Below are 23094 nucleotides of genomic sequence, written 5' to 3'. Positions count from 1 at the left end.
AGGGCAAATGATCCTTTATCAACAGCTTAAGCTATTCGAAGGTAGTCCAAGCTCCCCGCCGACTCGATTTCCATTGTTGGACGTTTTACTATTTTACAATTGCTATTAAACAGCGCTTAACCATTCAAAGTCAACGTTCGATATAACTCTTACCTATCGCAGAGGAATTGTTAGACCGCGGAGGCAACGATATGTGTATTAAAAAAAAATTCTTTTACTCTGTCACCTGCGATTTTAACATTCCTCTTCGTTAAGAAGCTGCGGCAATAACTGCGATAATATAAAACGTACTTTATTCGTTACCGCACACTAATGAATAGTAACCGGAACCTTCATACGAGTTGAAAGTGTTAACCCTTTGCTCGTTAATGCCCGTTCGATTATTCAAACTTCGCTGTAATTTCAATTGCAGCGTACAAAGGGTTAAACCGACGCGTCTTAATTGAACGAAGCAACGAGATGCCCGATACATATCTCCATTTTCTTTACAAATTAGATATGTATTTATTTACTTATACGAGTTTGGAACGAATATATATATAAATATATACCTTTAAATAATAAGAAACATACGAATTATGCTAACAATCGACAGTCCGTTCGGAGCAAAAATGGGGTAGAAAGAAATTACGTGCCAAATTATACTTGAAAAACGCTACTTTGCTAACGAAACATCATCAGTTCATGCCATCGAATGTACTCTAGTGGTCGTTTTAAATCAACGAAACTGACACCAACGGAGAACCAATAAGTCAGAAAAAATTAGCAAACCTCTGGGGGGGCAACGATCATACAAATCGATACACATCGACACGTAGAGACAGAGGGGGATTCTTGAGACACTTGCATCGTAAAATACATATTCATCATACACCATTCAGTTATGCCCAATGTTCATTAACATCGAGATAAAAGAGCGTAGAGCATATCGATATATAGGTTGACATCTCGGCGCATGTAAACATCGATTAATTAACAGACAAAAGTGTACACCGATAATAATCGTCCCCGTTTCGTATGCAAGCACTTGGGCGTCAGCTTTCGTGTAGATAGGCGAACTAAAAAATGTACCGATCCTGTGTCTTTCTCTGTTTCGAAACCAAAACAGCCGCAATCGAAATGAATGGATCTGAGATCTGATCTTTATTTTGAACCATTTGAAACGCAGTGAACCAGCGAACTGGATACAGTTACGAAAAATCATCAGATCCATTTCGTGTTCCATCGAACTGTTCGAGATTCGTCGTCAGCGCATCCGTCATTACTTCGCTTAAAGTATTAGATTTTTAACGGTAGCGTTACGTGGATTCTTTCCAGCTGCGAGGCCAAACATAAAAAATGAGGAATCACCCGTGTCACATGCTGATTGATTCAGTGTTATCATTGCAGCCCCCCTGTCCTGTCTGCTTCGTTCTCGAGACGCACTTTCATACCACCCAATGTGACTATCCATTACTCGAAGCAAATTGCTTGAAAGCGTTTATAGAATATGTACGTATGAAACGTTTGGTAATGTCCACTCTTTACCAACGATCGCAAATCATAAATCATCCTGAGCGGTCGTTCGGGACCGAAGGATGACGCGAGCTGAGCAGACGGTTAGCGGTTCGATCGCGCAATGAGAAACTTATAGAGACAGAATAAACGCGAGTATGAGCAAGGAGAGATGTAGCCTCGCAGCCGCGCGTGCGACAATGAACAAATGACGCGACACGAGCCGCATGGCTTGCCAGAGAAACACCGGTTAGCTCGCTTTTGGACGCAAGCACCGAAGCTTGTTTGGCAAGAGGCTCCACACCGGAAGCCTCTCTGTGAGGACATGCGCGTTCAACTTGGCCGTGCCAGCCGTACCCTCAAGACATCGTCATTCGTACCCTGCGGTGATCGAAAGCACCGATCCACGAGACAGCGTCGTACGAGTCAGACGTCGCGTTAATCGGTTACGTGTTCCGCGTTTGGTGCCGCGGGATCCTCGAGATGATCGCGCGTATTACGCGGGCAAGCCTGGGAGAAGCGCGCGCGCGCGGGTCCGCCGCCATGTTGCGACAAGATGGCGTGGCACGATCGAAGCTGAAGGCCCACGTTGTGCTTTATTTCTTTTAGTTCGATCTGCCTCGCGTTGCATTCGTCGGGTTGGAAGGTATCGTGTTCGGGTTGCTGTCTTAGAGCCGTGCCCCGTCCAGCGAACAGACTCTTCTCATTCCATTGTATTGCAAACTCATTCATTTGGTAGTCGCACATCCGCTCTTAGTATGATTTTTTAGATATTGCAAAAATCGTATAATACATCGAATACTTGGATGTTGCAAAGTCTGTCTCGCAGTCGAAGCAACGACTACGGGCATGGAATTCTCATAGTCTTTCGCAAAAATACTAACAACAGATTCATGCAATTGTCATGCAAGGTGTTGCACGGCGACGCGAAGGGTCGCGCGGGCCAGAGGAAAGGAAGTGAACAAAGTGTCGCTAAGATAACGTGGACGACACACACAATTCCTATCGAACTGTAAAAGCGTGTCTCGTCGCTGTTAACACACTATCATTGAAAGTGCTACAATCCATGCACTCGAGTTCGCTCCTCTCTACGTGCGAACACGCTCCTGCTAGATTGCGTGATTGCAGAACTCGCTAACATTACCGTGGTACATTTGGCGTGCGCGTGCCTTTGAACCGTCGTCAGAACCCTCGATCGAGCATTCTTCTCATTTCGTTCGAACCTCCGCGGACTTTAACAGACAAAATTCCAGCGGAACCGATCGTGAAAGGCACACGCGCGCTGTCAAACTCTGAGGAAACGCAGAACTCGAAAAATGCCGGCGTCGATGCTCGTCGTCTGCAGCCGCTGCTTTTCTCACACGACGTTGCTGGCGGATGGACATGCCGAAACCATGCGGCCTGACCGTAGTCTACGTTTAAGCTCCGTGTACCATGGCCCATTCCCGTATCGCTGTCTTATGGTGCATGAGGCGCGAAACACCGGTGTCTCGTCAGAAATGGCAAATGGATAAACGTTCAAAAGGGGCGGGATGGGCGTCAGTGACGAAGAACAGTGTACGGATGGACAGTACGACAATCATTCAGACACGGAACGTATAACATGAAACAGAGAGTGATTCACGTGCCGACAGCTCGTCTTCCGTCGAATACGGAATGATTCGTTCGATCGAATGGGAATCAAACTGTGCGTATAGATATCGAATGTCGTAAATGAGACTAGCGTAGAAATCTTCAATTTATACTACGTCTAAAATCAATTTTCTGAAAGCTTTAAGAATTCTCGATATATATATATAGGAAATAACAATATCATCCTTGTAACGTCTCCTTAATAAATGGTTATTTACAAAGTTACCGATGCGTTTAAATATTGTCGCCTGTCTGCTGATCCTTGAAAGCAATAAGATTGGCGATAGCTCTTATTTTAAACAATACAAATCGATCGTGTATTAAACGGGTGCCAAGCATAGAATGCGATCTGTCGGTACGAGTAGCGAATTTAAAGGTAGCAAGCAAGAGAAATCTTTAACGATAGAGTTCTACAGTTTCGAGCTAACATTTACCGCGTTTCACTCCGTGTCTCGATGGGATATGGGATTATCCTCCGTCACTTCGAGATAATTGTTAGGAGAAGGTCCGTCACTCCCAGTGCAAGGTGCCGCGCGCAATGGGAAAGCGAGTAAACGTGTGAATTAACTCTGTCGAGGCATACATTACAAGTCCTAGGGCTTGCGATGATCGAACAACGTTGCAAATATTCTATATACCTACGGTTACGTATTCTCGTGATCTACGTTCGTTTCGAGACACGACGAACCTGGTACAGAACAGAGGTAGATAACAAGCCAATGAGAACGTTAAATGAAAAACATTCCAGAGTATCACATTATGATGGATGATTGTACTATTTTATCGTGGGTATTGGGAGGATCACGGTTCGATGAACCGTGAGGAATGTTCGAAATTTTCAGAGACTAACGACGATGAAAAGGGCAACGGAAATTCTAACTATAAGGTGCATCGAATGCTATAAGTAAAAAGAGATATCAAAAGAAACGAATCAATAGTTCCCAATAGATTCTCGAATGCATGCAGATTAATCTGAACGAAATCACTGCGATACGATTTAAGAAACGCACGAATTTCTGGCAGTTCGAATTTGATTTCTCTGTTTGATTGATTCGAGGCGGCTAATCGAAATAAACATCTCCAAAAATAATTTATGCCACGTCGTTACTTATTCCCCATCGAGGCAAACAAGAACTCTTCCTCGCTCGTTCAAAATTCATCTGAAAGGTATCAACGATCTATCCAAGGAGTTATCAAACGAAAAAAAGGGTCAAGTGATAAAATCATGACAGCGATAGATAAAGAGAGAAAAGGAGAGAGAGAGAGAGAGAAAGAGAATCGAATGATTTGACTACACAAAACACGATCGCGATTTTTTGCTATTGTCTAAATCCAAGACAGGATCGGGATGAGCGATACTAAGTGCAACAATTTTCGAAGAAGAAAGTTTGAAGAATCGTCGAACGTTAATGATTATCAAACGCCAACTTTTGCGCTCCGTTTTCAATGATCGATCGATCGCGAATTGTTTTGTTTGTAAAAAATCGCTCGTCCCGACGTGAGTATTGGTCGCCGGCTAAAACTAAAACTCTACGAAAGGATATGAATCGGAAATCACTGGCGGGGTGAATCGAGTAAAATTAGTGTTATACGACGTGATCATTGCAACGTTCTACAAAGCAAGCTGGGCTCCCTAAGACGACCGAGCGCAGTACAAGGATGGTCGAGAGGATCAGCAGGAGTAAGGGATTCGAACACGAGGTCGGGGAGACACGATTGCACATATCCTCCTCACAGAAGCACATGTGACCAGTGCCGGTACTTTCCATCATGCACACGTGGTCCACCATGAATAAGTTTATTTGTAGCTGCGAAATGCAGGTCCGCCTGACGCTCTCGTACGCTGCGAACACAGACGAAAGGTAGTCGGTCACTCTATCGAAATTTCGACACGCTACTTATTTCTGTTACTTACGCGACTTCGCGTTGCGAACCAATTTCACGCAACAGCCTTTGCAAGTCATCAGAGGCGGTTGATCCCTCGGAAGTGCGGTGTAATTAAACGGATCTTTGCATCTGAGATCCGTCCACGAGTCGCACTCGTAGCAGTAAATAGAACGACCTGTAAAACACAACCACGATGAGGTCGAGCGCTTCTCAGTCGTTAACCGATAAAGAAATAGAAGACAAAAATAGGAAAGTATTCAAGCGCTTTAATTTCATTCGTATGTCTAATGAAAATCAATTATCCCAAATACCATTAATCGTAGAAGAAAAAGAAATTGAAAAGGTAGGCAAACTGAGTATATCGAATAGAAATTATAAGCAGAAAGACATAGAGCGTAAAAGTATAATCTGTTCGACAGTCTTGTGCAATTGGATTATTAAAAGAGAAAGGAAAAAAGAACAAAAAATACAATGGTAAGAACAAATTGAATCTTCAGACAACAAGCCCTGCGGAACAACGTTGACAACAAGGACACTGATGCGAAGCTGGTTTGATCACTCACTCTGGCATTCCGCGCGACAGACGGTGGCAACCGCGAGTACAATTGCCGCTGAAACGAAACATTGGCCATTGCTTTAGACGGTGACAACGATTATCTTAACTGTGAATGTCTACGAAATGATAATCATGACGAACAAAAAAAGGGGTGCACACTGCTAGGACTACCCACTATTATTCCTACTGCTACTACCTTTGCTATTCACGACGACTGTTCATCGTCGTGGCTGCGTCTAGAATAGTTTCACTTGTGAAAGTACAAACGTTAGAATACCTTGACATCCAAATATCTTTTTTATGGTACGTTGACTTTTTGAAAAATCTTTATCACTCGATGTTGCTAACTTTGTACGATATGGGCATCTTGATAGCCGAAACTTTGACTCAAGTAGTATAGTAGTGCTAATAGTTGACTGAAATATCAACGTGACGTGTATTTTTTTAATAACCGTGTTCTTCGAGTTATTATTGCTTTACATGAAATACTAGAACGAGTAGAGTAGAATTTAATATAAATAACACTGTTGTTCACTTTGAAACGCGTATTTCGTTAAACCCGATGATGAACGTGGAAGTAGAATAGGTCAATAGTTTACGACTTACGCGACAGAATTCTCTGATTATTCGAGTTATAGAATGATAGCGATACAAATACGTATTCGCACTGAATATCTCTTTTAAATTTATCTCTGTGTGTTGAGAAACGATTCGTATTCAAGTATTTTGTTACATGAATTCAGGAGATCTGAATCGTGTGAAAATGTCACAATGCACAAATCATGAATGCACATTTTATTCTAATTTCATACCTTCCATAATGCGGCGTGACTTTGTTGTGGCATGTGCGGAAAGTATGTGATTAATAATGAAAGACCATTCGTCGAAACTTCCATCACGTTTACCCAAGATTTAGAAACTAACTGGTACGTACCTCGTGCACAGGGGCAGCGATCGTACGCATAAATGCTAACGTAATTAATTCTAAAGTATTCGTTTCTTAGAAACATCTATGTAATAGAATCTACGGGAACAATTACGCGATACAACGTTACACACTTGTGGCGTTTCGTTGACGACAAAAACGGCCTGCAATTTTTCACTTGAACGCGTCACGTTCCCAATCTAATGAAACACGCATGAATGAACATCCACGCACACACAGAAACCACCCATTTTTTAATCCATTAATCTTGTGCCGTCACGTATTAAATCCAACTAATCATTTTATTTGCAACGATTGCTATTAAAAAAAAAATATGACACTTATCATTTAAGCATAAAATACGTTTCTGCATATAATATACTGTTACAAAATATTTATGCAGCAATATTTGCATAGAAGACATACCCGGATACAATGGAATGTCGTATCAGAGTGGTATAAATCGACGTTCGCTATACTGAAGCAAAGTATACGTATATTATATCGTGCCAAGACAGTTTTGTCGTCAACGACACGTTCCGTGTATATCCACCCTTATCTGCGCTAATGCGTGTCGCTACGATATCCTCGTGTTTTCATCGTCTGCACACTCACCCCGGGTAGTGCGCTTGATCGCCTTCGAAACAATCGATAAAGCACGTTCCATTCGTATCTAACTATTCAAGCTCGGTTACTGTTTCGAGGTCGGAAAAGTTCTAGCGGACTTGAACAGCGTAAAGCGATAAACGACATATAGCATAAAGGGATATCGTGAGTTTTTCCCCCGATTTTACGTTTTTCTGTACAACATGTGTAGGTATATACGTATATCACAGTTTGTCGAATATTTGGTACTTTGCATTATAATGTCGTTCCCACTTTATAGATATTGAATAGAAATTACAGCTAAAGGTAAAAGAGTAAAAGATATATTTCATACGTACACTCGTTAATATCGATTTATAGAGTAAGTACGATCTGCCACTATTACTGCTTCGTGTAAAATTAATTAAACGAGGGTAGATTCGCTAGCACAACTATCAGTGCAATTAACGTACAAGCTTCATTACAATCGGACGAATATATATATATATATAATTATAAAATTCTATCGTTTAAAATATACCCATGGTTACTTTAAACGTTGGTGTACATTTAACAGATACAATGTAAAACGCTTTCTTTGCAAGATTAAAAAAGGTAATACAAATTTCACTATAACAGAGAATATAAAATATTATAGCAAATTTAGATTTAAAAAACACACAGCACTCACTATCCTCTAATATTTTACAAAAAAAAAAAGGAAAAAAGGATACGACAAATCGTAATGTATCTTCGCTCGAATTCGCGCGTAAACTCTCAGTGTTTGTGCTCGTATGTACGATTAACGTGCCTGTGGGGATTTCTTCGTAGAAACATTATAAATAAAAATAAAAAAAAAACACGAATAATCTTGGGAGATATCCGCCAACTGGTATAAACAAGAATTGTAGAAGGAAAATGTTATTTCATGAAACTCACCCACTATCAAATGGTTCGTCCACATGTTTTCTGCGATGGCCTTCTTACTTCCTATCCAGCTTCATGCCGTGTCACGAGCTTACCCGTTCGGTACGAATGCGCGTCGGATGCGATTCGCGGAGTTGCATTCGCCTGTTAAGCGATCGACTGGAACGAGAAAAAAAAACGAAATTCAAAGTTCCGAGACGGTGCATCTATTTAACATTGACCAGTGACCGCTTCTAATTGGAAGCAAAGGACAAAGCACATTAGAGCTGAAATAGAACAGCCTGTTTTAGAAAATCGATACCTCGAATGGATCTAAGGATTCCACGACGAAACGGCACCGTGAAATTAATATGGAAACATCTAATTAATGCCAGGCCAGCGAGAAACGAGAATTGTGTCAAGAAGATGCAAGAAAGAATGCGCCAGAAGCACAAAAAATAGAAGCAAGTAGCTGTATGTATGTGTAAATGAAAAACAAAAGAAGAAACGAAGGGCTCGCTGCAGAAATGCACAGGAAATTAAAAAATTCCAAACCTGATACGAGCTTTTTGTATCGAGCTTTTTATCTGTTCGCGCTAAAATCGACAAAGTATTTCAAGTAAAAATTAATTACTCGTCGATTATATTATTTGATAATTAGATGCCTAATCTCGAACGTAAATGTAGAGTTCGATGAATCGTGAACCTAAGTGCTTTCTAAGAAACGCCACTAATTAGAAATAGTAATCAGGTCGGTGTATTCTGGTTTTCACGCAATCTTGCGGCAAACAAGACTGCGGCACATAGTCGAGCCAACAGAGTGCCGCATATTTTCATTCTATTACACTATTCTGCAACCTTGAGTATTCGATATGTTACCAAGCACACTTGGAACGCATGCTATCGAGAATCAAGAAAGACACATTACTTTTCATGCTGTCAACGATAAAAAATATTGACACAGGCAATTTACCAATGGAGAAATGAATTTTTATCAATTATTTAAATAACACTTCGTAATCTGCAGACCGATAAAAATTTACATGTAGACAGAATTCGTAATCAACGTGAAAAGCTGTATTTCCGTACTAATTTAAAAGGGTCACAAGCGCGACACTAATTAAATTTCGCATTCAATTTGCATTCTAATACGTTTCCAGCAGAAAGACGTTACATCGTAGCAAATTGCAGAAGGCAAAAGAACGCTTACTACAAAATACACAGATCGAGGTAGACTGAATGGGGCTTCTTAACTAGGTCTCGACGTGCTCCCTGAAACAACCTCGATCATGTCGTATCGTATAAATAGCTAATTGATTACCTATCCTGCGAACAATACTTCATCAAAATTTCAATTCTTCTAATATTCCATGTACGATACGGTTAATTTAATATCCACTACGATGTTACCATCCAAGGCATGTCACGATATCTCTGGTACATTAAAACAAATAATCTCATCTAAGAAAAGCACAGTTTTTCAATAAAAGAAATAAAAGGTCAAACAATTTTTGCAGACACGTGTTACAAGCCATGCGTAAATTTCTAACTGGCTAAGCAATACGGTTTACCTTCGTAGGGTGTCGACGAAGATTGTTGGTCCTTCGAGGCGTATGAGAAGCAAGTATCCAAAGGACTAAGCGAACGATCGTTTCCTAAACGAATCGAAGCACGAATTAACGCGTTCGGCGCTCCGCTACGGGGACAATTCCTTCCAGAGTGGATCTTGTCTTCCGTCGCGATACCGCGATATCATCTTCCTGCCGGTTATATGGCACAGCGAACACCACTTCGAACTCCCGCTTATCTTACGTGACCGTGAGCCCTCGCCAATGATCCTGAAATAATTGCAAGCGAAAAGATTCGACGTTTTCGATGAAATCAACTAAATGCGAACAGTCGTCGGTGCGGTTCGACGCGAACGAGAAACGAAGGTACGAACAGGGCGAGGTAGACAAGTTTAATATTCCGAGGAATCATGTCTGTTAGCTAAGGTGAAAGACGATCTGTATGGGAAGTCTGCAATCTGTTTTAATTGAATGTAATACGAAACGTTGCACGACCGTTGCATCGTATAAAACGGTTGAAAAGGACGTTTATTAGTCGCGATGAATTTTAAATTGAAATGGCCCTTCGTTTGAACGCCTCCTTTGAGGGAAATGCCCTTTGAATTCTTGTTAAAGGGAATTCCTTTGCGAAGAAATTATCACCGGTCGTTTGAAGAGAGGGAGGGGTTCTGCTCTTGTGTAATCAAAAACGCGAAAATGGGACAAGTGGCTCGTGGGTTGTACATCAGCGAATCTTGCGTCTGAATACGTCTGCACGACTCTCGAGCCTCGGTGGCGTATAATTTCGTACACGTTCTGGTTCGAATATCCGCGTGTAATTAAACGACTGATCGACGGATAATGTGTGCGACGATATTGCATACGTGATATCTATTTTGCGTACATAGATATTTACGTGGAAAAGATAGACTGGCTGCTTGCCCAAAGTTCATAGGTTATCCAAGCCATCCAATGCGACCCAATGAAAATTAAGTAAAATGTCGATGAAACGTCTTATATTTTTTGGAAAAGTTATTCCGTTACGCGTTTGCGCGTACGGTTCATGACTTGATTAAATCGAATCGAATGATCTATGACAGGAATCTTTTTTGGTTTCAGTCAGCTGTATCAATAATGATCAAAATTGAAGCACCTGTTGCTCGAGATAGCGTGTGGAATCACCGCAAGAATTTTCAACGGAGAATTTAGTAACTGACTTTTAATAATTTTTATTTGAAATAAATACCAGAAATTAGTAGATATTACTTTTAAGAATAGTCTTTGGAATGATTGAAGGAGCAATTTGAAATAAGAAGTTTCGTAGCGAATAATGCAAAAATTCTTTGCATTGTTAGTAGAAATGTAAGCATAACGATATTGTTTCGTAGTATAATGTTAATAGAATTCTGAATACATACACCGATTAACCGCAAACTTTGATTTTCATAGGTTTCTTTCGTTGGCTTCAGTTATTTTAGCGTAGATATAGCATCGTGTCGAAGTAGAGAGATTACTCGTGATTGAAAAGTAAAGTAACATTTATCTAACACGTGCACGCAGAAAATTCTATTAATTATTCAACATAACAAAAGACAAAATAATTTCACAGCTTAAAATCAATCCATTCCAGAGTCACAAGACATTTCAGTAGATAGCAACCCTAATGATCAGATACGTCTACTCATAGTAGAACGTTACTTTCACTATACGTCCAACACTTGTTTAGCGTATCACAAACTGTACAATTCCAGAAGACAATTAACAAATTCCATAAAGGAACAAAATTTGTTAATTAGTATTTATCACATATTCATCAAAATCACCATTACGAGGCTACAGCGTATTATTTCTGCAGCGCCCTAATAGCAACAGCGGAAAGAAAACAAGCGAGAAAGGAAGAAACAAGCGTGCAATTAAAATATCATACGCAACTTTAACTGAATAAAAAAATAGAATATCCAGTTAGAAAAACCATGTACACGCTTTCATTATTTCCGATCGTACACGAACTTACCTATACGCTTTGAGCAATGTCGAAACTACGATAATTTATACGAACACTACAAGCACAGCCATGCGGCAAATAAATCCGTACGATAATCACAAATATACGAGAGAGACGAGGATACGTGTTCGGAGAAATGAGAAAACAATTGAATTATACCCTCGTAAATACGTACACAACTCGTTAGATGATCCGAGATACTCAACCGTTCGAAGAAACCGGAAACTCGACGAAGGGAAAGGGATTAGCACACTGGGTTCAACGATTTGCGCCCGTTAGTGTCGATTACCGTCACTGTCGTCGACTCGAATCGGTGTTCCTTGCCGAGTATAAGTAATCACTGCACCATCGGCATGGCTGTGGACGAATCCACGTAGGGAACGACGATGCGGTGTAAGCAGATGCAGTGGTTGCGACTACGCTAGCGACCCGTGTCGCGCAATCGGGTAGAGGCGAAACGCGGATCCAGGTCGATCAATATGACGAGTCAGCAGTCGTTGCCTCGTGCTCGTGTTGCGGCAAGTACGCTGAACAACCGATAGGAACCACAGAGATGGGGAAAAATAAAGAGGGAGCGCCACGTTTGCGCCGTGGAGCCGAGCCTTCAGCGTTTCATTTCCGTTATCGCGCTTCCGGATTGGTTCGGCTTGGGTCTTTCAATCTGCCGTCAGGATCATTTTATTTTCATTATCATTTTATTTACTCCTACATATTGCTGTTTCTCGACCTAGAAGTTATTAGTTCGTTAGAAGAATTGTATCGTGTCGTTAGTAGATTTTCTTTAAATTATTTATTGATATAGACTTGAAATTTATATCGTAACCTGTTCACAGTGGATCGCTGAAATTTTCCCGATTAGAACGAATCCAAACACGACGTAATTTGGTGTTGAGTTTCGGCCACACCCAAGTACTTGCATGGTACCGCCAACAAGTTTTTACTCCAAAATTGTACGTGGTGTAAATCATTCCAACGATTTCGTGTAATTAATCTGGCCATGTTCTCTTTATTGTAAGAATGTTTTGTTGTGTTGCTCTTCTCTTATGAACTGGAAACATCTGCAAACCAGAGTAAATTATTTTTTATGGAACGAGAACGATTTGAATCAAAATCGAGAGTTCAATGCCGCTAAAGGGAGCGCTGCAATCTGTTTCTAAAGCCTATTGATAAAGCTGTGAATGAGGCGAAAGTAGGAATCAGATTCTAGAGCCTCAAATGTTCGGATCTCGAAGCTATATTGAATAATTGATATCGACATAAGATAATTCCGTTCATATACGTACACATACACACATATATATCGGTAAAAAAGGTAGAGACGCTGCGACAGCAATAAATTCATTGGAGCGCTCCATATCGAGGATAGAAACAGTGGTTTCGGTTAGTAGTGTCTAACAACCCGAAGCTGTCAAATAGATTTTACTGCTCAGTTAAATTTGGATAATGCAACTATAATACAGTGTTATAATGTGTTTACGAAACTAGTGAATATAATTGTAGTTACATGCGAACAGTATTACTACAAAATATAAAGGAGTTTGCTAAATACTAAGATGTCTTCCCTCCAAAAGTCGATTTTGAAATCAAAACTACCACCTTCGAGTGTGAACTTTGGAGTCGGATCAAGGTGAGTGGATTGCAGTTTGTACAATGAGGATGCCATACAAAATCCTCGGAGAAAAATAATTTAATGGCAACAATATTCTAAAATTAATTCAATAGCGATAGACCCTTCAAGTCTTTCATTACTGAACATTTAAATTTTTCTAATCCACAGGGTTAACAAGTCAAAAGGGTTTCAACGTAAGAGAGATTATGATCCTGTTAAGTGGGTCCCATATTTCGATCAGTCTGAAGATGTAAAAATAGGAGATGACACATTTCATATTTATATTAAAGGCACAGAAGGTCCGACGTTAGTATTGTTACACGGAGGTGGTTATAGTGCACTAACATGGGCAGAATTCACTGTAAGTATTAATAAAGCTGAATAATGTATGGATAAAGAATGATGAGCACCTAAACTTCTATGTTTCAGAAATCAATTATGACTATGGTAGTCTGTAAAGTTATGGCAATCGATCTTAGAGGTCATGGGGATACTTATACATCGAACGAGGAAGATTTATCTGCGGATACATTAGCACAGTTAGTAAATTTCGAAATAATTACAAATATCAATCGCGTAATATATATTTCCATACTTTAATTATTTCTTTCTGTCATTAGGGATGTTGCAGCAGTTATAAAAGCAACAACGGAAGATAATCCTGTAATCCTAGTAGGTCACAGTATGGGTGGTGCAGTAGCGGTTAGAACTGCATCGTTAATCACAAATCTGTGCGGATTAGGAGTTATTGACGTTGTTGAAGGGACAGCTATGGATGCATTAACATCTATGCAAAGTTTTCTAAGGTCTCGGCCATCTAGTTTTGGTTCTATTACTCAAGCTGTGGAGTGGTGGTTAGTATCTTTTATATTTTTACAAAAAATGTTGATTGCAGCTTCTTAATGTCCGTTGTGTATTTTTTGCATATCAACAAAACTTGCTATTCTAAACACATTTTTCAGAAGGAAGGCATATTTTTGGCTGATCCTGTACAAACTAAAATGTTTTTTTTGCTTCTTTAATATATTACCTGTTTGTATTGTATAATCAGAAACAAGATTATAGAAGAATGTTTCTAATTATCCAAATTTTAGTGTACGAAGTGGCCAAATCCGTAATGTACAATCAGCAAAGGTGTCAGTTCCTGGGCAAATAAAAAAGTTAGTATATGTATAAACATCGCAACAATAATGATATTGTTGTTTGTATCTTTCTATTAACATTGTTACACTTTCTATTACTGTAGCAGCGAAACTAATAAACTCGCTACTCATGATATTGATACTCTATCACAATCATCATGTGAGTGTAATTTAGAAACAACACTGCGAGAAGATATTATACAAGAAGAGGAGTCAGTAAATATGCCACCACCACCTTCCCCTACCAGCACTACTGTTAATAGAAAGTACATATGGAGGATAGACTTGTCGAAAACTGAGCAGCATTGGATTGGATGGTTTAAAGGTCTATCAACAGCATTTTTAAATGTACCAGTTCCAAAGGTACTATTGCTAGCTGGTGTTGATAGATTAGATCGAGAACTTATCGTCGGACAGATGCAAGGTACAATGCTATAAACATTTAAAATTGATGCTAGATATTTAAAAAGTACATTAAAATAACATGTTTTGCTTTGTTAGGTAAATTCCAAATGCAAGTACTACCGGCATGTGGACATGCAGTACATGAGGATGTCCCTGATAAAGTAGCGGAAGCAGTAGCTACTTTTATGGTTAGACATAAATTCGCGGAACCAGCATCAGAATTTCCACGGTAAATACTGTAACATGCAATTAAATACATAGTAAAGTGTGTGATATTTTATAATATATTACTTACAATTTTTATTATGTATTTCAGAACATTTCCTGCTTGTTAAGGTTTATGTAACATGGTACAATGGGCGCTTTCTTAAGTAACATAATTACAAATAAATCCGATGAATTAGTTAAAATGAGCATTTTATTTATTTAAAAAAGATATGTTTACAAAATATATATGAAATACGTATGTAAATAAAAATATTATCTCGACAAGAAAAATAAATTTGTTCGACATGAAAAATGTATTTGTTAAAAATAAATTTGAAAACGTTTATATAAAAGACGTAGCTATATAAAATATGTACAAATTCACGCGCAGTGTAACGTATCAAATCGGAATACAAATATTTCTCTGGCTATATTGGGATGCTATTTTCACGAACACACATTTGTAGACAAAAATAATGCTACTTTTTTAATACAGTAACATTTATAAATTCATCTTTTTTATTCATGACTTTCAATTAAAATATTTTATGTCGTGTTTGAAATTGCAATATTTGAGCGCACGTATTATATCCGCTCTGCTAAAGCAAACCCAAAACTAGTTAAACATTTTACAACGACACATGAAGCTCCTGCTCGACCAGCCTTTAAATTAGCAACCTTAAAATATATTATTTTATGATATAATAACTTTTTACGTATTCTAAAATTATATCGTTTTATGTAAATTTATTCTTACCGGTTCCCACTCGTTAAGATGAGGATCGTATGCTTCAACAAGCGTGAGATACTGTTGACCATCGTAACCACCTACAGCCATAAGTCTATCACCAAGCACACAAACACCAACTGCATCTCTCGGGACGCTCATTGGTGCTACCATGGTCCACGTATCCGTCTTAGGGTCGTACCTAACGTGTTGTTATTTTGCGTGTCAATTACTAACATTCTGTCATACAACAGTCGAAAGAATCGAGGACTCATCGGATTCGGTAGTTTTAACCTAACCTAAACACACATACCGTTCAACGCAATCAAATCTGCTAGCATTAGGATTAGTTGAAGGTGCATCGTGACCACCTAATGCGTAAAGACATCCGTTAACTACTCCTACGCCTACACCTCCGCGTCGCTTTGACATTGGTGCGCATGGTATCCATTTATTTGTGTGAGGGTCATAACATTCAACAGTGTTTAGACATGAACTTATATCTCTCCCACCTACAGCATATAATCTAAACATATGCATTTTTATAGCAGAATATATAGCATAAGGCTATAACTATATGCATAGCTGGTTACTTTCAGACTTACTTATCATTTAATACAGCAACACCAACAGTAGACCTTTGCATGGACATAGGAGAAACTGAACTCCACTGACGCGTGGCTGGATCCCACCTTTCAACAGTATCAAGAAAACTCCAACCATCATGACCACCAACTGCATATAAAGGTCTACCTAATACTGCTACACCCAATCCATGCCGATGAATGTTCATAGGGGGCAATGGACTCCAAGTAAAAGTTGAAAAATCGAAACTTTTAACTGTATTCAATGTTTTCAAACCATCCCTTCCACCAGCAACTATTAATTTCTTATCGATAATAGCAGCACCAAATTGGAGTCTCCTACCATTTATAACAGCTATGGATTTCCAAGCATTATCACGCAAAGAAAACGCATCTATAGAGGTAGCACCTAGCAAAGATAGTAACAAAATAAGTAATTAATATTCATTTTAATTACACCTCCTATTCGTATTACCCTTATTAGCATCCATTCCTCCAACAGCCAGCATATGACCCACAGTGGCTTTTCTAGGCTTTGTACGTCCTGATTGAAGTAATGGCCTGCGTTCAGGTAAAAGGTGATACTTCAATGCTTCCATAACTAAGTCCTGAGCCATTCTTTGATCTTTGAACATTTCATTGCTTTCAATATTGTCTGCTATAAACTGTACAAATATAACAGAATTACTTCAAATCGTATCATAGTCTTTATAAATGTAAAGTATCCAACTCACCGCTGGAGACAACAGGGGTAATTTTACAAGGCTTAATAACTTGCTTGCATCTTTTTGTCTACTTTCTGGATCATATTCCAACCATGTCATTAGTGCCTGAAGTTAAATGTTACAGTAATAGTTCTTCTATCACTTCTCATGCCTTGTGTTTAATCAGACATAATCATTGAAAATAAATTATCTAAATTTTTGTTCAACATTCTCCCTATATATAAATAGTATGAATTCTTACATGAAAAATAGTCTCTTCCGAAGGAACATTTAGATCTTCTGATTCTAAAAGTTTGGCAACTTCATTGGCAGATAACGATAAAAATTCTTGATTTTTTGTAACTTCCATAAAATGTTTTGTCGTATATGCATGAGCATAATCTAATAAATCTGAGCAACCCTGTGTATCGGCAAACATTCTTATTCCTAAGCAATTACTTGGATGAAGTTGCTTTCTGAGAAATTGACAACAAGCCTTAACAACTGGATTTAATTGTAGCAAACATGCTGTTGCTAGAAGAGTTTCTACATTATCTTCCCTTAACTCTATACAACCTATATTTAAGAGAATAAAATCAATTGTTTCATAATATTTTTTCAAGCATTTAAAAATATCTCCACTTGTATTATCATTAGCCAAATAATACCTGTATAACAATAACAGACTAAAGCCCACAACGCATTCCCATCGACATCCATTAATTCAACTTCATCTTGTACGGATTCTCTCAGAGAACTCGTAAACATGGCAGCGAAATATTCTGAACCAGCACTAAGCACTAAACGATGTGCAGGAAAACGTCTTTTCCCTAAGCAACAAATAAAGCAATCGATATACTTTTTACACTGTTTGGATAATCATGAATCCTTTGTTCCAATCCAGAATCGAGATGACTCATTGCTCAGCAAACAAAAGCCACTGAAAAATAAAGGAATCTACCTATGACATTATTTACCTGCAATTAATATGACATCTGTCAATTGTTGATCATGCAAATATTTCTCCATAACTCTGAGGCTGTTCTCCGCGTGTTCCGACACGCGGAAATTTTCATCCTGAGAAATACTGGATACCATACTCGAGATGCTGTGTCCACTGGCAGACGCTTCTTTGTTTGAGAATAAAAGTTCGTGCTCGGCTTTGTTCAATCCCGTTCCAGTATGGCTTGACTTCGACATTTTCGCAAGGGATGGTTTCGACGATTTTCCGCAGAAAAACACTACGTTAAATTACTTCAAGGCACTTTCTTGCTTCACGGCAGTATTTTAATTTCCACGCGACGGACAGCTTCTTGTGCACTCAAGCTTAACGGTAACGGAGCGTTTGACGCCACGCTTCACCTTGACAGTTCGAGATGTAAAACTGGATGTAAACAGTGAATCGCGTTGAGGTACGGTGAGTGACCACCTCTGTTCGTTTCATGGGTCAGTGTACTCTGTTTACTATTAGATTTGTATACGAGGTGAATACAGATAGAAAAAACTAATATTATATTTCATAATGTAATAAATGATCCTACTTTTTTTTTGTAATTTAAATCATAATAAAGTTGCTTGTTACTTTTAGCAGAAGAAGATTACAAGTGTTCCTTTTACTTTAACGAAGATAGCATGAAATCGACTGCGTCCTTTTGTAATAGAAATACATCGAAAAGGTATGTCCGCGTACTTGTACATGTTCATTATTAATTTCATTTGTTGCTGAATTTTGCTTTAATACCGTCAATATCTGCGATTGATTTGTATAAACAGTTGTCGAGCCTAAGTTTTAGGTTATAATGTCGTAATGGTTTTATTGTGCGGACAATAGCATTCGAAAGTGAGTGCACGTTGCACGCATGACTCATTGAAAATGCAGTTTCACATAGTGATTCATTCGTAGCTAATGTAACTTAGGGAACATTTCAAAGAGAAAAATATTCAGAAAGTTAGGATTGCGTTTTATTCCACTATATATTATAAATATATTCCTTTTTAGGTAACACATTTTTTTCATTGCGTTCATTCCTCTAGAACAAAACATATTCCATCTCGAAGATAGGGAATTGTAATATCGAGACATAATATACACGACACATTGTATAAAATAACATGACATACGTATAAAATTGTGTACATGTGTTAATACACATAAGTTAGAAATTATATGACACATCAATACGTAACAATCCACTATATAGTTATTGCTTTTCCTTAAATGATTATATTCCATTAGATTTTAACACAGATATCTTATTCCTACTTAAGATTACCTATATTTCAAATTAGTTCTATTGAATCATTTTAGAAAATAATTAATTGTAGATTTATGTATATAGCAATTCATGTATAATACAAAACTGTGTATTATAGAACTTTCCTACAATGACTTTGGCATATCACAGTTTTGTTTCTACATGTAAATGTTATTCGATAAAAAGAGATACGATATCATTCTTAAATGTATATAGCCTTGTATTATTAAAGTTTCCAGTAGAAACATTTTTGTAATCATTCTCGGTACATTAATACTTTACGATTCACACTATATAAACAATAACATCATTGTTATTATTATATATGTATATTTTCTACATACCGAAATATAATTAATAAAATATTGCATTTAATTTATTAACAGAAATAAAGTCAATCATCTATCTTCATTAACACATTAACACAATATTTAAAGGTGGCAGCATTCAATTGCAATGCTAAAAAAATGCAACATAATAGTTTTGTAAAAAAAGAAAAAATACTTTAGACGACAAAATTGTCACTATAATACCGAGTATCTATGGAGCCATAATATTTATCTAATACATTATTGTCCATTAACGTACTATATACAGATTGCTCCCTCGCATGTTTGTTCCGATTTCGATGACAATCCCGTACTTGATCCAGAAAACGACCCGTAAAAGGGTCTTTTCCGACAACAACAAAAACGATCTAAAAGCTCTGATAAATCATTTTTGCCGGCATCGTCTCTATAAAGACCACTAGACGCTTCGTCTGTGCACGCTGCGATAAAAGTTTGTAAATCATTTTTCGGGAAACCATCGCGATAATAAATCTTAATCGTATCGTAAGCGTCCATTATCACAGAAATGAATAAACTTAAAACCACGTATATATACAATGATATGAACGTGTATAAATAGATCCTAGAATACCACCACAACATCGGTGACTTAAATGATGTTATCGTAAATGTGGCAAACATGTCGTCTCCGTTAATGAGAGCAAAGAGACATTCGGAAGTAGTGGCCAGTGATCTAAATTTAATATGATATGGGCCTAAAATTAGCCAGCCGCAAAATGTGAAACCAGCGTAAATGAGAATCGCGCATAGCAAAAATCGTGCCACCTTAGGTGCTGCTTTTTTTAGCGTTAAAATAACAACGTTATATGTCTTAAAGAAACCAAGATATCGCAATACACCGAACCAGACGAGCAAATTGCCTGTGCCAAGGAATATGCTGCACACATTCCAGTGATCACTACCGAATTGTTTTCGTTCGATTTGTTCTTTTATGGCTGAGCCGATGATAATCAAAAAGTCATTCACGATAATCATAACGTACCACAAATTTAAAAATTCTAATCTGCCCTCGAAGCTCAATGTTTGGCCATACGTCTTTTTGAAGAAATTCATTGTCTCAAATTTTAGTAATTGTGCTCTGTATATAGCTCTGGAGCATAAAATGAGAGACATAGTGCAAATTAAAATTACGAGTAAATTTAGCAATGTCCTCAAAGCTGTTTCAATGCGATTATCCATAATATAACGCGTATCGCCTTTACATTGCAACCTCTTTGGTTCAGCGTCCAGTGAAAGCAACATTTGTCCATCGAAATCACGATTATCAAATTCAATTACTATTTTAAATTGGTAACAATCAGGTGGAGTCATAGGCCCAGCAGCTTTTAAATTGACTGTTTTCAAAGCAAATTTTAAATGAGCCTTAATGAGTGCTGAGAAATTTACATTAACGTTCTGTTTAGACAATAAAAACCTAGATTTATTAAGTTCAGTGTAGTTCTGATGAGTTATATTTATGCAAGTTTCTACGATTTGTTTATCAAGAACATAACTTTCATTAAAACCAAATATAATACCTTCTTTGTATTGAGTCAAACATAAAACAACAGGACCTACTGAATTGTCTTCCGCAGTATGTGAATATGATCCGATCGCATTACTAAGATTATAGTAGCCGTTTAAGGCATAGTCAATTGTACTGTAAAAATCGTCTCGTTTATATATTGCCAGAGGTCCTGTTGCTGGTGGATAAGCAGGTACCTAAAAGTAAACAAATTTTTTATTTATATAATTATGTTTCAATGTTAATGGATACTGTGCATGTGTGACGTCTAATATAAATAGCTATGGAATATATTACCTCTTGAGTAGCATCCCATCCTCTGAGAAATAGATGCGAGAAAGTTATTCGATTATCCCAAGAATAATTTACATGCATATAGTTGTTATGTGCAAATAGACATAGCTGAGTTGTGACCAGCAGAATTTTAATCACTTGTACAGCAAATTTGTATGGTAACCGACGCTTTGCTTGCCATTTCTCAATGGGGTTCATAAAGAAAAATTTCAGTTTTCTACGCATTTTTTCCTCAGCGTAAAATGTCATATCGTAAGGAGATTGATCTGGTAATGCGGTTTGATTGTTACTAAAAACACAAAATAGTTCTCAACAAATGTTTTGAATTACTTTGTGATTTAGCTACAATATTATAATATTAGAATATCCCAAATTTTACAGTTAATAGTTTCACCATAACTGTTATTTATTGCTTTCTTTGGATCATAGAATGGGCAATAATATTTTACACTTGTACATGAACAATATAAAAAAATTTATCACACTAAGTGCCGATGATTTCCACTATATAGATTACATTTGAGCAAATAATTTTCAAAGCATTTCATTACTGGCTTTATCTACTCTTAAAGTACTTTTTATCTTGTTCGTGACAGTGAACATGATTAGAAAAAGAATACCACCATATATAAGAAGAATATTTGTGCAATAATATAGAACTGAATAATGCGGTAGAAAGATGCGATATCGAGTGTAAAATACCACCGTAAACGATAGACCAGTTAACAAAGAAAAGCCAGTGATATAAGAGTCACGAGTTAATGCCTAATACAGATTAAAGATCATACGAGAAGCAGCGAAGAAGAAACTAAATACGAATTATCATCGGATAGTTCAATCAAGGTCGAACCTTTAAATAATATGATAAACTTACGAACCTTGGACTGACATTTTCGTTAAGCAAATCATTCTCAGCAGGCTGTTCGTCTTCGCTGTCAGGTCCATTGCTCCACGAATGATTTCTGAGGACATTACCTCTGGATTCTTCCCTCGTATTCCTCTTATTTGATTCTGTCATTTTTCGTGGTTCTGTTTTTGCTTATTTGGAACAGCCACACAAGACTAGGCTTCAATTGTTAATGGAAGACAATTTATCCCGCGGAATTGTCATCCCAGTTTCCGACGGACGAAGAGGAGGCGAGTTGTTCACATGCGTTGATCTGTGTAGTAACACGATAATAGTTACCGAATGACATCAGTTTATGTCGCGTGACCGTGCGCTGTGTAATAAACGAAAAACAACGTACTGATTTGTAATACGCAATGAAAGGCGATTGGGACGATTTCACGTTGTTAACAGTGGCCATCGCAGGCCACCCACTTCACGTACCCAGCTTGACTGATCGGCGCGCTCCTTCGGCCACTTCTGAAACCAGCTGATTTAGTAGTGGGGGCAAATGGCGGGCAGAGTATTAATCGTTCAATAGTCAAATTAACGTGCGTTATCGCGTGAAAATTCGGTCTAACTACGTCTCAACGTATTTGCACGAGTGCATAGTCGTTGTTGTATGTAAAAGTGAAGTCATCCGCAAGCAACCGGAAGAAACTGTGCAAACAGTCGAAAACGAGTGTTTTCAAGGTTGGCAAATGTTTAACTTGGCTATCGAACTTCTTTCAACCGCATCTAAAATTTCGCTTAGTATCTTATCGTCGAATGTTATTTAGTAATTCATAATATCGTAAACATGTATAATGCGTACGAGTTCTATAAATCATTGTTTCAGAAATGTATGCAAATAATATGAAAACAGGTGTCTGTATGATGGGGTTATAATT

General features: G+C 38.0%; 4 protein-coding genes across 7 annotated transcripts; 1 reads left to right on the top strand and 3 right to left on the bottom strand.

Moving 5' to 3' along the window:
* Window positions 1–4696: 4696 nt before the first annotated feature.
* Qvr (glycosylphosphatidylinositol-anchored protein quiver) lies at window positions 4697–11960 on the bottom strand. Of its 4 annotated transcripts, none has more exons than XM_076895018.1 (5): window positions 11713–11960; window positions 8019–8165; window positions 5577–5624; window positions 5042–5188; window positions 4697–4969 (listed from the first exon to the last, which is right to left on the bottom strand). In XM_076895018.1, exons 2-5 carry the CDS (start codon window positions 8041–8043, stop codon window positions 4713–4715), a joined length of 477 nt encoding a protein of 158 aa, XP_076751133.1. In that variant the 5' UTR covers window positions 8044–8165; window positions 11713–11960; the 3' UTR covers window positions 4697–4712. The 4 variants fall into 4 exon arrangements, with proteins under 4 accessions (XP_076751133.1, XP_076751135.1, XP_076751134.1 ...); XM_076895020.1 differs by having other exon boundaries at window positions 11744–11960; XM_076895019.1 differs by lacking the exon at window positions 11713–11960 and adding an exon at window positions 9557–9762.
* A 900-nt stretch (window positions 11961–12860) lies between these two features.
* Window positions 12861–15213, top strand: LOC143423985 (protein phosphatase methylesterase 1). Its single transcript, XM_076895724.1, has 8 exons — window positions 12861–13164; window positions 13315–13507; window positions 13576–13685; window positions 13767–14000; window positions 14241–14306; window positions 14393–14712; window positions 14790–14922; window positions 15010–15213. The coding sequence occupies exons 1-8, from the start codon at window positions 13091–13093 to the stop codon at window positions 15026–15028; spliced, it is 1149 nt and encodes a 382-aa protein (XP_076751839.1). The 5' UTR covers window positions 12861–13090; the 3' UTR covers window positions 15029–15213.
* LOC143423984 (kelch-like protein 5) lies at window positions 15094–18532 on the bottom strand. Its single transcript, XM_076895723.1, has 9 exons — window positions 17893–18532; window positions 17584–17745; window positions 17178–17491; window positions 16946–17041; window positions 16687–16876; window positions 16233–16620; window positions 15941–16153; window positions 15658–15829; window positions 15094–15578 (listed from the first exon to the last, which is right to left on the bottom strand). Exons 1-9 carry the CDS (start codon window positions 18113–18115, stop codon window positions 15486–15488), a joined length of 1851 nt encoding a protein of 616 aa, XP_076751838.1. The 5' UTR covers window positions 18116–18532; the 3' UTR covers window positions 15094–15485.
* Window positions 18533–18855: 323 nt separating this feature from the next.
* On the bottom strand, window positions 18856–22688 carry LOC143423983 (mucolipin-3). The gene is made up of 4 exons (XM_076895722.1): window positions 22566–22688; window positions 22197–22478; window positions 21322–21607; window positions 18856–21221 (listed from the first exon to the last, which is right to left on the bottom strand). The coding sequence occupies exons 2-4, from the start codon at window positions 22334–22336 to the stop codon at window positions 19758–19760; spliced, it is 1890 nt and encodes a 629-aa protein (XP_076751837.1). The 5' UTR covers window positions 22337–22478; window positions 22566–22688; the 3' UTR covers window positions 18856–19757.
* Window positions 22689–23094: the final 406 nt, after the last annotated feature.

This window comes from Xylocopa sonorina, chromosome 5, assembly GCF_050948175.1.
Source record: "Xylocopa sonorina isolate GNS202 chromosome 5, iyXylSono1_principal, whole genome shotgun sequence".
Classification (NCBI taxonomy): Eukaryota; Metazoa; Arthropoda; class Insecta; order Hymenoptera; family Apidae; genus Xylocopa; species Xylocopa sonorina.
This window is presented reverse-complemented; position numbering and strand designations above follow the sequence as displayed.